This window comes from Poecilia reticulata, linkage group LG1, assembly GCF_000633615.1.
Source record: "Poecilia reticulata strain Guanapo linkage group LG1, Guppy_female_1.0+MT, whole genome shotgun sequence".
NCBI classification, from domain to species: Eukaryota; Metazoa; Chordata; class Actinopteri; order Cyprinodontiformes; family Poeciliidae; genus Poecilia; species Poecilia reticulata.
Window position 1 is genome coordinate 26,129,089 of NC_024331.1, and position 17,211 is coordinate 26,146,299.

General features: G+C 37.1%; 1 protein-coding gene across 2 annotated transcripts; it reads right to left on the reverse strand.

The window, feature by feature from the left end:
• Positions 1-1,297: 1,297 nt before the first annotated feature.
• Positions 1,298-13,560, reverse strand: LOC103469884 (malate dehydrogenase, cytoplasmic-like). 2 transcript variants are annotated; one of them, XM_008417903.2, is made up of 10 exons: positions 13,333-13,560; positions 13,157-13,254; positions 8,191-8,289; positions 6,812-6,908; positions 5,738-5,913; positions 4,643-4,765; positions 3,952-4,128; positions 3,747-3,860; positions 2,636-2,725; positions 1,298-1,791 (listed from the first exon to the last, which is right to left on the reverse strand). In XM_008417903.2, the coding sequence occupies exons 2-10, from the start codon at positions 13,208-13,210 to the stop codon at positions 1,669-1,671; spliced, it is 1,053 nt and encodes a 350-aa protein (XP_008416125.1). In that variant the 5' UTR covers positions 13,211-13,254; positions 13,333-13,560; the 3' UTR covers positions 1,298-1,668. The 2 variants fall into 2 exon arrangements, with proteins under 2 accessions (XP_008416125.1, XP_008416133.1); XM_008417911.1 differs by lacking the exons at positions 13,157-13,254; positions 13,333-13,560 and adding an exon at positions 9,174-9,281.
• Positions 13,561-17,211: the final 3,651 nt, after the last annotated feature.

A 17,211-nucleotide genomic window follows, 5' to 3' on the forward strand; every position in this document is an offset into this window, starting at 1 on the left:
CGTTCGTCAATGTTTGCCCCGCCCACTGAGGAACTCGATCATAGACATGATTACGAAACTATATATGATGAAGTCAAAACGAGTTTCTTTTACTTTTATGTTTTCGTCCGGTCAACAGCTAATAAAAGCTAAATATATTTAAGTTATAAAAAAAAGCACAGTTAAAAACACGTCATAAAAACTCTGTTTTATTTGCTTTTTATTATTTTTCTGATCGATATCGACATGTAACTTGTTACTGTAAAATTATTACAGTATGTTAGTAACTTACATTTACTCAGAGGTGGGTAGAGTACCCAAAACTTGTACTCGAGTAAGAGCGCACTACTTCATCATATTTTACTCAAGTAAAAGTAAAAAGTAGCCTACTAAGTAACTGATCAAATTATCAGTCATTTAATATTTAAAAATAACTTGAACAGACGGATCAAAATTGAATTTTTGGTATTTTAAGGATGAAAATAATTCATATAAGCAATAACAACAAAAAAAAATGTCAGGCAGTTTTTTCCCCCAAATCAGTTTCTTTTAATAATAATCAACTTTGTTAAAGTTTATTATTAGGTATGTGTCTGTGTCTGGTGAATTTTGGCTTAAAACATTTTTGTTCTTCAAGTAAGAATAGTAATACTTCATAATAAAATTGCTGAAGTGAAAAGTTGCAGTGTGGTAAAAAATACTTTTTTCAGTTACTCCAGTAAATGTAATTGAGTAAATGTAACTAGTTACTACTCAGCTCTACATTTACTAGAGTACCTTTTAGAAATAGAAATGTTTTTAGTACTTTTTACTTCTACTTGAGTATTAAGTGTCGCCACCTTTACCTGAGTAGTTTCTAGATACTCCACCCACTAAATAAAGAAGTTTTAACCAAAAACAAACACACTACCTCATGTCTGTACACAAATGCTATTGGTTTTGAGTAATCAAGATAAACAATATTATATCCATCTATGCGTCTATATCTACTGCCTATTAGTTTCATTTCGAATAAAAATTATTTAATAGATTTTTTTACTGTGTACAAATACACTAACACATAATTGAATTTGAAATTATATCGCCCCCGTGTGGTTGCTGTCGTCTACTGTAAGCAAACGATGGACCAAAAGGCTGTTACGAGTATGTAAAACTGAGTGTGTAAAATGTATACAAAGCATGCCATTTGTTTTATATCAAATGCTAAACCTTTGAGCTCTTGTTTCAGCTCAGTTTAAAACAAACAGAGATGTTTAGGAGCAGGCTGAGGTGTGTAGTAGTGAGAGTGATGAGAACTGATGAGGCTGGAGAGGGTTGGTCAGATTTCATAGTTTTATTGAAGAGAAGATGGTTTGTTACAGTTTCTGCACAGCTAATGTGTGTGTTTTCATCTACTAACAGAGACGTCTTGATGTCTTGCACACACACACACACACACACGCAAACACACACACAGGTCAGGCCAGGTTGTGGAGGTTATAGCAGGTTTTCTGGAAACCTGAAGAAGGGGCCAAGTTACACACACACACACACACACACACACACACACGCTCGAACACACACACATCCACACGTACTCTCAGAGGTGACACACAGAATCCAGCTCAGATGGTTTAGCAGTGGAGGACATCTTCAGAGGCGAGAACAGCCAGGATGTAAGAGCTGCTGCTGGTCAGCAGGAGGGGACAGTCACTTGGACAGGAAGTCCAGGGCCGTGTCTCGCTCCTCCACCAGCTCGGCTGCTGTGGCTTCCATCTTGGCTCTAGAGAAGTCATTGATGTCGAGACCATCCACTATTTTCCAGGACTTGTTCTGGGAATTAGAACAGAGAAAATCCTTTCAGGGTCCGTACACTTATCCGACAGTAAAGTTCAAGTATTTACAAGGCAAGTTTCCAAACTTTTCCAGCACCACACCTTGGAGATAAAAATACAAACGAACTAAAAAACTGTTTCGATTTAACTGTTTCTAACATTGTTTATTACCGCTAATAATATCTTGTGATAGTAATGTACATTCTACAGAGGGGACAAGGTAAACTAAAATATAAAAAACTTATGTTTTGAATAAAACGCCTCTCTTACACACACCATATAGACCTGACTGGTCTAAGTAAAAAAATAAAATAAAAAAAAACTGAAAAAGATGGATCTCTCTTAAGTAATTAAATTTCTTTAAAAAATTTCTCGCCAAGTTTTTAGGCATTTAGTAAATAAAAATATCTTTGGTAATTCCAACTGACCTAAAACAAGAGAAATGTGGCCTGATGTAACTTCAGACAGTGAGAAAAGAAAATCATGTTTTATTATCTCTTCATATCTGGTTACAACTGTACATAGTGTCTTTCGAATATAGGCTTTTAAAGAAACATTAGATTGCACTTTATTACAAAATTCAAACATTTTCAAGGATTTCACAAACCCTGTACTTTGTGTATGATACTTAAAAGTTTTGAAACAAGTGGTTTTCTTTTCACTTAAAAGCCTCAGTTTGACAAAAAGAAACATTTCTCATTCAAGGTTTAAAGTCGCCAGAAAAAAACTGAATATGTTTAACAATCAACAGGAATAAAGTTGAGTGTCCTAACCCATACGAACAGAACAGCCTGATTCCATCAATCGTTCTCATACTGAAATGGTTTTGAGATCCAGCTCACCTTGATCTGGACAGGGAAGGAGTAAATGAGGTCCTCCGGGATGCCGTAGGAGTTTCCAGCAGCATACACACCCATGGAGGTGAACTCACCCTGCAGGAAACCAAACAGAGAAACTATTTATAGTAGTTTAAACAACAGAGAGTGACACCAACTATGCTGTATCAAAAACAACTTAAAAAAAGCTTGGCTTCTCATCACAGACATATTTCACATCTTGAAATTGATCCCTGTCTCTTTAAGAAGCTCCTACTCTACTAAACTCATTTTCAGATTCACAAAAATGCTCTTCATCGTGCCTTTTCTAGCATAATGAGCAGTTTGTATAAGCTCAGCAGATTTGCAGCTGCACCAGGTGTTTGCTAATTGCTGTTAGGCATGAATGGTTGCTACGGGAGATTTAAGGATTCCTCAAACATGCATGAAGGAATCAAAGCAACAAACTTAGTGTGTTTTTGATTAGGGAATGACATCGTAATATGATGCAAATCTAAAAAAAAAAGAGTTGATTTTACATAATACTCCTTAAAGATGCAGCCAGAGCTAAAGTGGTTTAAATCAAACATATTCAAGTGTTAGAATGGCCTAGTCGAAGTCCAGACCTAAATGCAATTGACAATCTGTGTGAAGACTTCAAAATTAATGTTCAGGGAAACTGATTGAGCTTAAAATAATTAGCAAAGATCAGACAAAAATGTCTGATAGACATACTTGTTAATACCTACTAATATAAAAAAGAAAAACAAAGGTTCTGATTTTTATTTTGATAAAATTAAAACAAAAAGTAGTGTTATCCTAAGAGTTCCTGCTGCTGAGAAATGAAAGCAGCATTTTTTTTCATTTTATTTATTTCAAACATGATAGCAGTATTAAAAAAACAGACATGAACAAGAAATGCAAAAGACATATTTTTGTACCACAATAATCTTAACATGGTCGAAAAGGAGTGGGAGTAAAAAAACAACAACTTATGACGTCCTACCCCATGAACTCATACCATGTTTTCAGATGAACCCTCAAAGATTAATATTCCATTGTATTGTTTTTTTTCTTCTTCTGGAAGTAATGATTTTTGTCAAAGTAACCACTTCCTGTCCTTTCTGCTCACACTGACCTCCTTGGTGCCAAACCAGATATCCCTCATGTGGTCACAGATGGCCTTGGCAGCCGACATGGCGCTGGACAGTTTCCTCGCCTTGATGACGGCTGCACCTCTCTGCTGCACCGTCTGCAGAAGGAAAATATTTCAAAAATAAAGGTATTTTTAAATTCTTTTTTATTTTCATACACCCGTCTTTGACAGGAGGCCGAGTACTCACGGAGATGAAGTCTCCTCTGAGCCAGGCGTCGTTCTTCACAGCTTCGTACGCGGACTTCTCACCGCCGGCGACGTTCACCTTGGCATGGTGGACGTCAGGGTACTGAGTGGAGGAGTGGTTCCCCCAGATGATGACGTTCTTGACGTGGCTGGAGGACACGCTGCAACGCATCGCCACCTGCAGGTCAGAGAGATGTACTGTAACTAAGAGGATCATCTTAAATTTTGCAGGGCTACAATTTGTCCTAAAAGTTCTTATGATAAACGATAATATTGTTGGAGAACATCAAAAAATTCTCAGAGATAAATGAATTTTAAATTCTAATGAACATTTAACACTGGAACTGGAAGACATTTTAAATGTCCAGGATAAATAAACAAAACAACAAATAAAATGAATTAAGCGTTAGTTGAGACCAAAGCACCAGACTGAAGACATTTGTCATCCAGAAAAAGAGAGAAAAAGATTAATCATGCAAATAGAAATTACTGAACTTTTTTAAATGTATTATGCAATCATGACTTTAAAATCTTCTTTCAAATTAGAATCAACACACAGGTCTCTGCCTCTTTAAGAAGCTTCTACTTTTGGTTTCAACAGTATATTCAAGAAGCTAAAGGAAGTCGTTTTGTCCTTGTTTTTTCCAGTGTTCTCATAAATGAGGGCCATCTTCATAAAGACCTGGACATACCTGGGAGCACGCTCTGTTGTGGTCCAGTCGGGTCAGGCAGGAGAAGTTCTCTTTTGGGATAGATGGAGCAGACTTGGAGGCAACCAGACAGTTTGTGTTTGCCGGGTTTCCAACCACCAAAACCTGATGGGAAGAATCAAGAACGTCTCTGTGAGTCAGGCAACAGCAGTTACACACAGCTGAGAAACAGCTGATATCATAATATCAGGAAGTTTCTGTCAAAATCACTAGATAGTCATACTTTAAAAACACAATCTTGTAAAGTATTTTTGGTTTAGTTTCTAGTGAAAATGTCATATTACAACTTGCAAATAACTTCTCAGCAAGAAATATGAGCTGGCTTTAAGTCAGTAACAGCTTAATAAGTACTTGTTCCAATGGCAGTTTATATCACTTATAACAAGACATTTTCCTATGTCTTAGTGAAATAATCTGCTAGTGGAACTTGACCCTTTTCATCAATAAAAGCTAGAACAAACTGTTAAACTTGTATATTTTTATAGATAAAGTGCTGTAAAAAGCACCCTTACAAATTCCTTCTGTTTTTGTCTTTTTGTCATTTAAATGTTTTAACCACCATCCGACAGATAACTAAAGTATATAGCGCAATATTCATATGCAAAATTAATAAAATCAGCCTGTCTGTGGGTGAGAGTGTAAATAATTAAATGTTTTCCTTCCTGCACAGATTTGCCATTTATCACACATTGATTTCTGGAGATATTTAACCTATCTAATGTCACTCAGAAGTTTTAATGACATAAGGTGCTGATTTATTTGCTACAGATTTATAGATTATAGTAAACTGTGACTTTGTAGCAACATGAAACTGTGGTTGAACACAGATTTAAAGGACAGCAGAAAAAAACTGCTGGGTTTGTAAAAAGACAGCAGTTTTTCCTGGTGAAAAGAGCCCATTTCAGCACTTTCATGTCCTGTGTTTGTCAGTAGCAGTATAAGAATAACAATAGAAAGAAAAAAATAACTTTTCTGGGAAATTGTTCCCTCAAAGTTGGAGTGCAGTAAGCTGAGGTTAGACACCATTATGTAGCCCAATAACACATAACCAAGTCCAAAGGAAGCCTGAGGCGTCACCTTTACGCTCTTCTTGGCATACTTGTCCAAAGCGGATCCCTGAGTCTTAAAGATCGCCACGTTTGCTTTCAGGAGGTCCTTTCTCTCCATTCCCTCCTTCCTGGGCATGGAGCCCACCAAGATGGCGGCATCGATGTCCTTGAAGCCCACCTCCACCTTGTCAGTGGGGATGACCTCTGTAGAAAGCAGAGGCAGAAGTTTAGGATTTATGTTATGCATAACATTTAATCTTGCCATGTTGTTTTAATGTTCTTAAATTGTTTTATGTTATTAAAGGCCCATCTGGGGAAGTGCACTGCAACTTCCCCAGAAGTTGAAGTGCACTTCTGGGGAAGTTATAAAGGCTATTTACAGCCTTTATACCTAAGGCTATAAATGTCATAGTGTTCAGTATTAGTTTATACTTTACACACTTGTCCATATTCAAATGAAAAAAAAAAAAAGAAAATGTGGAACATGTTAGGTTGCCTGAACATTTTGATGGAAAAGTAAAGACCTGGATGCATTCTTCTTAACATTCTGACGACTTCCTATGCATACTATGCTACTTTTTCCTTCAGTCTCAAAGCTAAAAGATCTGAAGACTTCAGAGAAACACCATCTCATTACCGAGATTAATCTTGGAGATTAATTCCTGCTGCTTCGACTGATCTTAATGATAACATTGGTTTGCCGTTTGCTGGGTTGACCAAATCCATCTGCTATCAGACTGAACTTCAATCTGTGCTCACTGCTGCTCTGTTCATTGTTGTACCACCACAGCTCTGATTGGCTGCTGTGGTGGCTGAACCAGCATCCAATCAGAAGCCTTGTTTTTGACACTCCTTCCTCCTGTGTGTAGGAGAAGCACTTCTCAAGGACACCACAGAGGCTCATTATAGCCCACTTGAAAGTAATATGTGATTCATTGTCCGTTTTCTTTGGGAAAACATCATGAAACAAAAGGGGTCATATGCATCGTTTGTGATGAAGCGTTTTAACGTAAGACTCAACAACAGGTATAAAAACCTTCGTTAAATAAGATTTTAAAAGAAGTGTTAGTCTCCTTTTGATTAGAAAGAGGAAAACACTCACCCATCAGCAGAGGGAGGGCGCAGTCCTGCAGCTCCATGACGACTCCGTCCAGCACAGGCAGCATAGGGGGGATGTCCAGCAGGATCAGGATGATTGGCTGATGATACGACGGAAAATTGATTTTAGGAGGATTTTTCAGACGACAAAGTCAAGAACTAACAGTTCAGGGGTGAAAAGGGTGATCTCAATGTTGGTTTAAATACACACTCTATGACATTCCATCTGGTTCAGAAAAATTAAAACCTTTCCTAGAATTTACGCCACCAAATGTCCTTCATATTCCTCAATGTTTCCTGAAAGACATTTTTACAGAGTTCTCCATCTTGTTAAACTGTATTTAAAGTCAACACCTGACTTTAAACACCGAAAGGGTTTAATTTTTTTAAAATTTAGGAGCAAAACAAATAACACTTTCAATTCCACAAGTTTTCTAAATATCTTTGCAGCTATGAATTGTTCTTTCAGGATATTTAGCGCAGCCACTAATTAAAGTTTATAGCTGCTCACACATAGGATATTAAATATAGACCAAGATGTTCATTTTTTGTCTCACCTGACCAAAGCATGTACTTCCTGTGTACCCCGTCCTTTACCTATTGTTGCAAACTGCAAACAGGACTATATTTGTTAAGTGCATGTCTGACAATTCTTACCAATTAGCTGATTTTTGAAGGGAATAGGTTTGAACTGACAATTCTTACCAATTAGCTGATTTTTGAAGGGAATAGGTTTGAACTGGGTTTTATTTATCACTGTCAGGGTAAAAGTGGTGCCCCAAAAAACAGAAAGAAAGCAAAAAGCATGCTACACCTTTCATTTTCTTTCTGCTCCACAACTGTGCACATTTCTATGTTAGTTTATCACCTGCAGTTCTATTAAAAACCTCAAGAGGTGCTTTTGCAAGTCACTAAACATGTTTTTCTGCACGGCTGTATCTCAGAAACTTGTAAAATAAAATGTCGGTTTTTGTTTTTGCTGAGCTGCAAGGTTACCAACATGATTACATTTTGAGCAAATGGTGCATCAATTACATTCTGAGACAATTTTACAAGGTTGAATTTAAATCCTGAAACTGATACAGATTATATATTTTCACTGGGTCCTGAGTAGGATCAGTGCAACTCTCTGCATCTCCGGCTTATACTTAAATTTCTTGGGATTGTTTCTTAAAGTCTTATTTTTCTTTTCCGCCTCTACATTATCAAGCCATGTTGCAAGTAAATCAAGGGTATTCTTTCAGTGAACGTACATTATTCATTGTAATTCCATTACATAACAGTAAAGCACTTTGTTCCAGCTGTGCAGTGATCGGGTTCATGGCAAAAGGGGGCCTTCTGCTGATGCTGAAGGTTATATAATAAAACCTGAATGAATCTTACCTGGTCCTTGCCAAACACATCTCCCTTTGCAATGCTGTACAGCAGGGAGTAAGCAATCTGGCCTGCAGCACCAGTCACCACAACACGAATTGGTTCAGCCTGGAGGGGAAAAAACACAAGAGTGGCTCGTTTGAGTAACCGACCCAGTTACTTAAGAGACATGTTATGGCAGCAGCCTGCATTTCTGTTGTGCACTCGTTGTGTGTGTACATTGTTTTATGAAAGGAGTGCATGTCTGTAACCGGTTAAACCCTCCTGTGAGGCAGTTTGTTGACAAGGTCAATAACAGCAACTAGCCCTGCAGCAGAGCTCTGTCCTTCACATGAAGGAGACTCGGCCACAAACTCCATTAAGATCACTCAAAACAACAGAATTACTTTGCATAAACCTTAAGTTGAATCTCAAGTCATTCAACTTTGTTTTTAATTTGATTTGTTTGCTGGCATTTAAGAATCATCTTCACATCATTCTGCTTTAAAAGACTAAACAGCCAATATGTAATCGTTTTTCAACCGTTAAGATTTGTTAAGATCCACCCTGATGAAGATCGCCCTCATTGGTTAATCGGGTAGAATAAAAATCAAAAGTCTCGGTGACGTCATTGTGACGCCTGCGCCACGCCACCCTCCCTGTCCGTGTCAAAGCGGATGAAAATGTATGAAAGCACCGTCGAGTAGCAGCAGCAGCAGCGCTCAGTGTTGAACTAAGAAGCACCGCTGTGTCCTGATGCTAACTTTGTGTGTTTACATTCAACCGCAGGCCCTCATTACCGAGATGCTAACTGCGCAACATTCCGGCTAAAGCAGCCCACCAAAACAGAGTAAATCCCACGAATATTAGCATTTTAGCATAAAGTGAACAATAAGGTGCGATGCTTCCACCGTCTACAAAACTACATTTGGGTTATTTCGAAAGACGTACGTTGGCAAAGTCTTTATAAGATGATAAAGTGATATTTCTAATCATTAATTTGCTCCTCTTACCATTTCTGCTAAAGGATGAAGTTGCGTTGGCTCAGCTGCTGCTCTCCCTGCTCAGAGTCGGACTGGTAGACGGAGGGGTCACCTCTATCCGTGTATTCTACAGTCAGACGTTGAAGTGACATTTCCTACGTAAGTACGGGACTTGTAGTCTTTTTACGATGCTTTTTCACCCTTTCTGACTGCAACTACCTCAAAAAGAACGCAACACCCCATAATGCATTGCTCTGATCAAACCGCGCCCACTCGTGCCACATACAACAGTGAACGATTTTCTGAAAAGACTCCTTTTTTAGAAGAGATTCTTTAAGCCGCATAGCAGTGACATCTTGTGGCCAACTGAGAAATTACACGATTTTATTTAAGACGTCAGACGTCTAATAATAAGACGTCTAATAAGTCTGTTTCCCTATCATTAACATTTCACTTTTAAAATATATTTTCAAGACACAAGCCCATTAGATCCCATTGTCATTTAAGAACCTGTAAGATCTTTAAGAACCTGTAAGATCTTGAACCTTTGGGAGAAAAAAGACCAACTATTACACTAAGTATTTGAGGAATCACCTAACCTAAAAATTTATTTTTGCAAAGCCACTGAATAAGGTTCAGTAAGGGTTAACTGCATATATATATATATATATATATATATATATAGTATTCAGATACATATTCTTGAGAGGAAATTTTGAAAAATGAATTAAGCAAAACACTAATGTGTTTACAGAAAGCACTCAAGATTTAAACATAAAACATGTAAAAAAACAACAACTATAAAACCATAAAATCGTAAAAACAGCTCAAAAACAAACTGTGAGTGAAAGTGAATCTTTAAAATTTTCTTTAAATGATCAATTTTCAGAAAAGATCTAATTATTTCAGAGAATAGGATAAGCTAGATCACATGATCACCATGATTGCTTTTTACTTTGGATTTAGAAATGATAAGGAGCATTTGGTATTTTGACCTTTGGTTTCTTGATGGGATGTGAATATGTTATTATATAAGCATAATAACAAGATCTTGAAATCAATCCTGTATGAGGCTGTGAGCATGTGAAGCAAAGCCATCACCGTCCAGTGTTATGCACCCATATTTTACTAGATTATAGTAAAATACGGGCCCAAAAATTCATTTTGTGCTTTCTCTGCAACACACACAAAAAAATGCACTTTTAATAATTTTTATAATATTATTAGATGTCACCATATGTTTTTCTAAATTATTTTCAGGAATACCGTTCATTTCAGTCCTCACAATATGTAGCAAATAAAATTATTTAACATCCTAAATTAGTGATGCTTTAAATGACTATTTTAATGATTGTGTTGGTGTTATGCACCTTGAGAAATTTACAGTACATAAGAAAATATCTTCACCTAGTGGACGACAACGGAACAAAGTTTTGAACCGATTTCAGTCATTTACTCCATTTAGTTTAAAATGTGTATTAACCAAAAAAAAAAAAAAAAATCTGTGTTAAGCAAAGATGCATAAAACTAAGACTTTAAAAAAGACCCAAGGAGGGTTTTAAAAAAACATTTTCAGAAATAAGCTACTAATCTTATAACAAGAATCTAATAAAATTCTTGTTATTTTCTGATAAATCCTGATTTAAGAACTCATTTTTATAACACAATAAGTGCTCATTTGTGTAAAACATAAGTAACTGATTCATCCCAGGTGAATTCACTGGGTTGAATTAGATCAGTGGTCCCCAAGCTACGGCCCGCGGGCCCGCCTCCACATTTGGTCCGGCCCCCTGAACAATACCAGAGAGCATTCAGATCACATATTGTATTTTCCGGTTTATATGTGGATTTTTCTTCAACCACCAGGGGGCTCTTTAGCAGGAAACTGTGGGTGTTTTGTTTTGCATTGCTGCCATCTGTTGGACTTTTAGGGAACTGCTTGACTTTTATGTTATTTAATCAGTACGGTTGTTTGCTAGCGGTAGAGCAGATGAACACACGTGTTTGTTATGAACGCTGCATTCCAGGTCGAAATCTTTGAAGCCTGTAAGTAGCAACTTATACTTCAAAACGAACCTTTATGTTAACATAGGAAGGGAAAAGTTATGTGGCCCTCACAGGAAAAAGTTTGGGGGCCACTGAATTAGATGATTACTTTCATTTCAAAGTAAAAGTCTCTCCCTCTGCTGCAGGAAGTCTCTTGGGTTAACTGTAAACTTGTTAAGTTGTCAACCTGTTATCTGTAGCTTGGCAGGAGGTAAATCCTTGTAATGAATCCCGTCTGACCTTCTAGGACTACTCTGCTTTTACAAGGAACAGTCAAGAGGTTATTGTCTTAAAGTTATTTTGTACAGTAGATGCTAAAATTAGAAATACGCTTTTTACCCTTTGAACTTTGAAACTCTTAAATAAATGCTTTAGTGAGGATTTTTAAAAGAGGTTCAAGCTCAAAAAGGTTACAAGTTTTCATTTCTTGTATTTATCCACCACTGCGCAAAAACCTCATCTGAAACCAGACACATTGCATGAAAAACAACCGACAGAGTGATAAATGTAGCTGTTGCTTCTTAGAGTACGGCAGCATGCAAGATTGAAATCAATGACCAACTAACAGGAAAACCTGATGACAAGCTGCTGAGGTAACTCATTCCTTAAAATCAGGTGTGCTGAGGCTGGCAAACGTCTAAAAAAAAACATGCAGGATCAGGCCTGGGAGGCACTGTGCAGGAGAGATCAGACAGGGAATCAGGTGGTGTTTCCAGGTAAACTGATGCCAGGGTGTAAGCAGGTCAAGGGCACAGCAGCCATGTTGAATTTTCAAGTTCTGTTTTTATCAAGCTGCTCAAAGCTGCAGCAGCTCAGCAGAGCGAGGAGCTGACCGTGGTGCTGATAAGCTGCAGTTTGTTCAGCTGCTGCAAAGCACCGGCAAACACAGAGAACGCAACCGGAAGTCTGAAAATGTAACTGTCAAAATAAAAGTAGATCCGCTCCTGCTGAAGTTAATCGTTCTAGTGGGGGTCACTCGAGTTATTTTTCTTTTATTATTAAGCGTTGTTTGCAAATTAAAAGAAAAATAAATAAACAACGAGGTGTTTAGTTTAAACCTTACATCAGTTAAAGAATTATTTACCTAAATTATGTACCTAAATTAAAATGTTTTCACTGAACTGCCTGCATAACATACACCAAATAAAGTGCTAATGGTTAATATTTACATACAATTATAACATCAATGTTATTAATTTACACATTATGCCAATAATACATTCAGACTGTTCTAAGAAATCTCAGTTACTTGATATAAAGATGCTGTTGGCTGCAGAAGAGCATGAGAGAAAAAAATGGACTCAATATTTTTAAAAATATTGTCAATTTTAACAATATCTCCATTGCATGACTTTATAAAATCATGTAGCTCATGTTTTCACTTGAATAAAGATTAGGTTTGACATACATTCATGTATCCTTAAAGGTTTTAATGAAACTATATCTCTGAATGAGTAATTTTAAACAATAAATGCATACCCACAATAACAATACCAACAATTATAGTTGTTATTACATTTTACATAAAAATTCACATTTCATGGCTAATTAGGTTGGCTTTGTTTGGAGACTTTTATTCTGAAATCAGTAAGCGGAAGTTGTTTGATATACATTCTCTGACTTACTGGAGTAAATACTTTATCAAAACCTCAGACTTTGACTTATATTATTGAATAAATCAGAGAGATTTACCTTTGTCAAATGTCAAAGCAACAAACGTGTTAGTATGTTTAGAAATACTTTTTTAATATTTTCATTTTAAAGACCTACCTAACAAAAATATAGGGCCCTATGCTGCACCCCTATATTTACCAATGTAGCAAAAGAAAGGAAAAAAAAAAAAACCGATAAGAGGCAGACACATTTGGGACAGAAACGGTTTTACGTATGACTTCTTCTGCCGTGGTGCGTTCAAAGTCGGCTCCGTCCCCCGGTTTTTCTAAGCAGCTGTGCTGCTTTTAGCTCACCTGCTGGGAAACAGCCCGCACCACCAGATACATGGACGTCAGCAGCGTCAGCATGGTCCCGCCGTGTTTTGTTGCCTTCAAACGATAACAGCCGTCCTCTGAAGGAAAAAAAAAAAATGGCGGCTTATGACCCAACAGAAAGACGGCAGAGTAAAGAGGAAGGTGCGACAGGATACCCCGAGGCGTCCTTAACCGCGCTGCAGTCCGACTTTCACGCCTTCTTGCGTCTCTTACGAGCGGCTCCAACTCACACCTCCGCCCAACCCTACCTGCAGCCCACAAATACGCAGACCCAAAGCGCCGAGCCCAGTCTAGTCGCTTAATAAGATTTTGAGTCCGCAAATAGCCTCTGACCAGGACGCCATGGAGAGTTTCATGCGTGGCACAGGTGTAAATAAAAAGTGTTAGTGGTTGTACAGTAAAACTGGTGTATGAAGGAGGTGCGAGTGGGAGTCAGTGACGTCAATGCAGGGGAAAAAAGAGACGAAGGCTGCTGCAACCCAAAATGCATATTATAGCGTTACATAAAGGCAGTGAGTGGCAGGCTACCGCAGAATTAGCTCATTGATGAAAATCAGCAAGAAACAGTAAAGGGGCATGCACAGAAAGTTCTGCATGGGAAGACAAGCACCACACACCAAACAGCTGAGCTAACTTACCTTACAGACGAGTTTCCGTCGATTTAAGAACAACTTACATGATCTTAACACAATGGAAATCATAGTAAAGTGCTCAAAGTCAACATGAATAATATTTCATTTTCCAGCATTTTATTTTAAAGATTTCATTTGTCATGCTTTTTTATTTTTTAGTATTGGTTGCCAGACTTTAGATTTGAATTTTCCAGTATGGGGATTTGAACCCATGACTTAAGCATTACAACACTCCAAGCAGCTGAGCTAAAGAGCCACACATAATGTTTAAAAGCTCGACTTTCAAACTTCTTTTTGTTATTATTCTTCCAGTAAAGGCCAATAACTGGCCATACCTGAACTGTAAAATGTTGTTTGGGGAATAAGGTGAAAACAGGAACGTGCTTCCTGTTAGTGGATGATGACATCAACGCCGTCATCACATCTTCTGCCTGTGAGGCTTATGAGGAGACAAATAGATAAGCCTTTCCCAATAAAGTCGCCCACTCGCCCATCTTTAAAAAAACTCTAAACATAAAAACATAATTGGTTTTTAAAATAATTCAGGAATGTACAGCCATATTCAATAAATTAAAACTTGCATTCAAATGAGGCCTTTTTGAAAAATAACCTTTAAGCAAGTGTTAAGTAAACCGACATTTATGTATTACATATGTTTTTAATGGTGCAATATTCTGATTTTAAATGTCATGTTTTCATTTGTAAATGGAAAATCTTTATACTTAACAGAAATAAAGGCTTTTTAACATCTATCTACGTGTAATTAGTCTATATAATGTGTTTCACTTAGAGACAAAGTTCCAGTAATAAATGGGCTTTTGGTAATATTCTAATTGATTGGGTGGGCCTGTATTTATCTTGTAAAACCAAAGCCACAGTTGGACTAACTCAGTGAAGGATGGCACTTCAGGACAAAAATGTTGTGTAATATTAATTTCAGGTAAATCTTGATTGTATTATTAATCTCTGTGTTACTCCTGTTTCTATAAGTATGTCACACTAAATGGTAAATATACTGAATATATTAAGCACTTTTCTTGTCGTACTGATCACTCAAAGCACTTTATGCCATGAAAAGTGACTTACAAGCTCCTAACCCTCCCATCACCAGCTTCTGAGAGAAAGAAATCATCTCAGGTAAAAACTAACATTTAACACTGTTAAAAGTTACAGAAATATTAAAGCAGTTAGCGATAATAAAATATGTCCATCCATCCATTTTCTTACACCCTTGTCCCTCAGTGGGGTCTGGGGGGTTGCTGGTGCCTCTCCAGCTAACGTTCCGGGCGAGAGGTGGGGTCACCCTGGACAGGTCGCCAGTCTGTTGCAGGGCAACACAGAGACACACAGGACAAACAACCATGCACACACACACTCACACCTAGGGRCAAKTTGGAGAGGCCAATTAACCTGACAGTCATGTTTTTGGACTGTGGGAGGAAACCGGAGTACCTGGAGAAAATCCACGCATGCACAGGGAGAACATGGAAACTCCATGCAGAAAGACCGGGAATCGAACCCAGAACCTTCTTGCTGCAAGGCAACAGCTCTACCAACTGCACCACTGTGCAGCCCATAAAATATGTCCAGTTACTACTATCTGCACATTTTAATTCAATAAACAAAGTTAATTTAACATGTTTTAATTTCAAATCAAACGCTTGGTTTTTGCCAAGTCAATCAGAAACTGATCATCTTCTGGTGTTTGTTTGTCAGTCACTCTCTTCTGATTGTTTTAGACTTTTTTCCGTTTCAGTGAAAAATAAACGAGGAATTGGGAAGCTGATTAAACCACAACTTAAACGATCAACCTTAGCAAAATCCTACCTCTTAAATAAAATATTCTGGAGTGAAATTTGACATACATACTCTTGTAAGTCTGTTAACAGATATAACAGAATATCTGTACCGCTGTCATTTATATTTATTTTAATGTCTATGAATGTCTGCTATCTGCTTTAAAATATTTGATTAATAAAACTGTGACTGCCACATGACCAGATTATTATTTTTGTGTCTGTACCAGTAGCAAACTGCAGAAAAACACCATTAAAAGCTCAATAAGTATTTTTTTACTTGATATTGTGAGTAAAATAATAGAGAAATGTTGCTTTTTAACCAGGTGAGGACAAGTTTTTTTTTCTTCATATTGTGAAATGATTATTTGGATTAAGTTGCAGCATTAAGTTAAAACTCACAATTCAAGATTAATGAACTTAAAAAGCAATGTTTAGACAACTTGTCTCTTGTTGTTAAATCAACTTCATGAACTTTAATTTCTGAGTTAAAACCAAAACAATTTTCTTGTGACTTAAATTACATTTTCAAGGTAGCAGGTGGACTTTCATTTTCAAGTTAAACCAACTTCAAAAGTTTTACAGTGTACATAGAATCACCAGAATAAAAGAAAAAATCAGATCTTGCAGCGCCCCCTTATGGAAGGTAAGAAAATCCAACCAGAACTTCATAAACTTCATCTAATTGATTGTTTCCAAACCTAAAATCTACTGATTTATCTGATGTGATTAAGCTATTCACCAGAATTAACAATAACAATTTTAATAAAAATGTTAAAACATTTTTCAACAATAATTTTATCTGTTATTACCCAGTTAGTGACAGTGCAAAGCAGCGTTGTGAGTCAGAAACCAGGATCTCCACTTACGGAAATTAAAAGGAAAAAATGACTCAGTCTAACATTTAGTCACATTTCCACAATGAATAAATAGAAACCCAAGAGTCAGTTTGTCGTCAGCTGACAAATCACGACAGCAAACATTTCGCCGCCTGGCCCAGTCCTTTACGTTGATACCTGCTTCATTGTGCTACAATAAGACACGGTTCAGGCCACACATTGCTCTGCTGCCACACCCCATCACACACCTTTGTTTTCTGCCTTTGTGAGACTCTCTGCCCTGGATAAGAATAAACCTGGACTTTTGGCTGGAGGACAGGAATCAGTCTGTGAACAATGAGGATCCATTTTCACATGGAATTTTCCTACACGATAAAAAGCAAACTGGGACACAGCAGCTGGTGCCAAATTAAACCCTGATACCCTGAATAAGACAGAAATATTAAGGTCAGGGGCAGCAGAAGATCAAGTGGGATAAAAAGAGCATAAGCTAACATCAGGCCAGGTGGTTATTAAAAAGAAGACATTTTAAATCACATTTTTTGCATTTAAATATGAAATCATTTTCTAAAAATTCCATTTGATCTGAAGAAAGCAAAATATTTTCTGTAACATAAAATAATGTGATAATAAATTTCATATTAATATATTTACTACAATAAAAAGGGGTAACTTTAATGGTGTTTTATGGTCAAATCTGAAGTGTTTAAATTTTAGATGAATAAAAGAAAAAGTTTTATATTTGCAAAGATTTATATTTGTTTAAG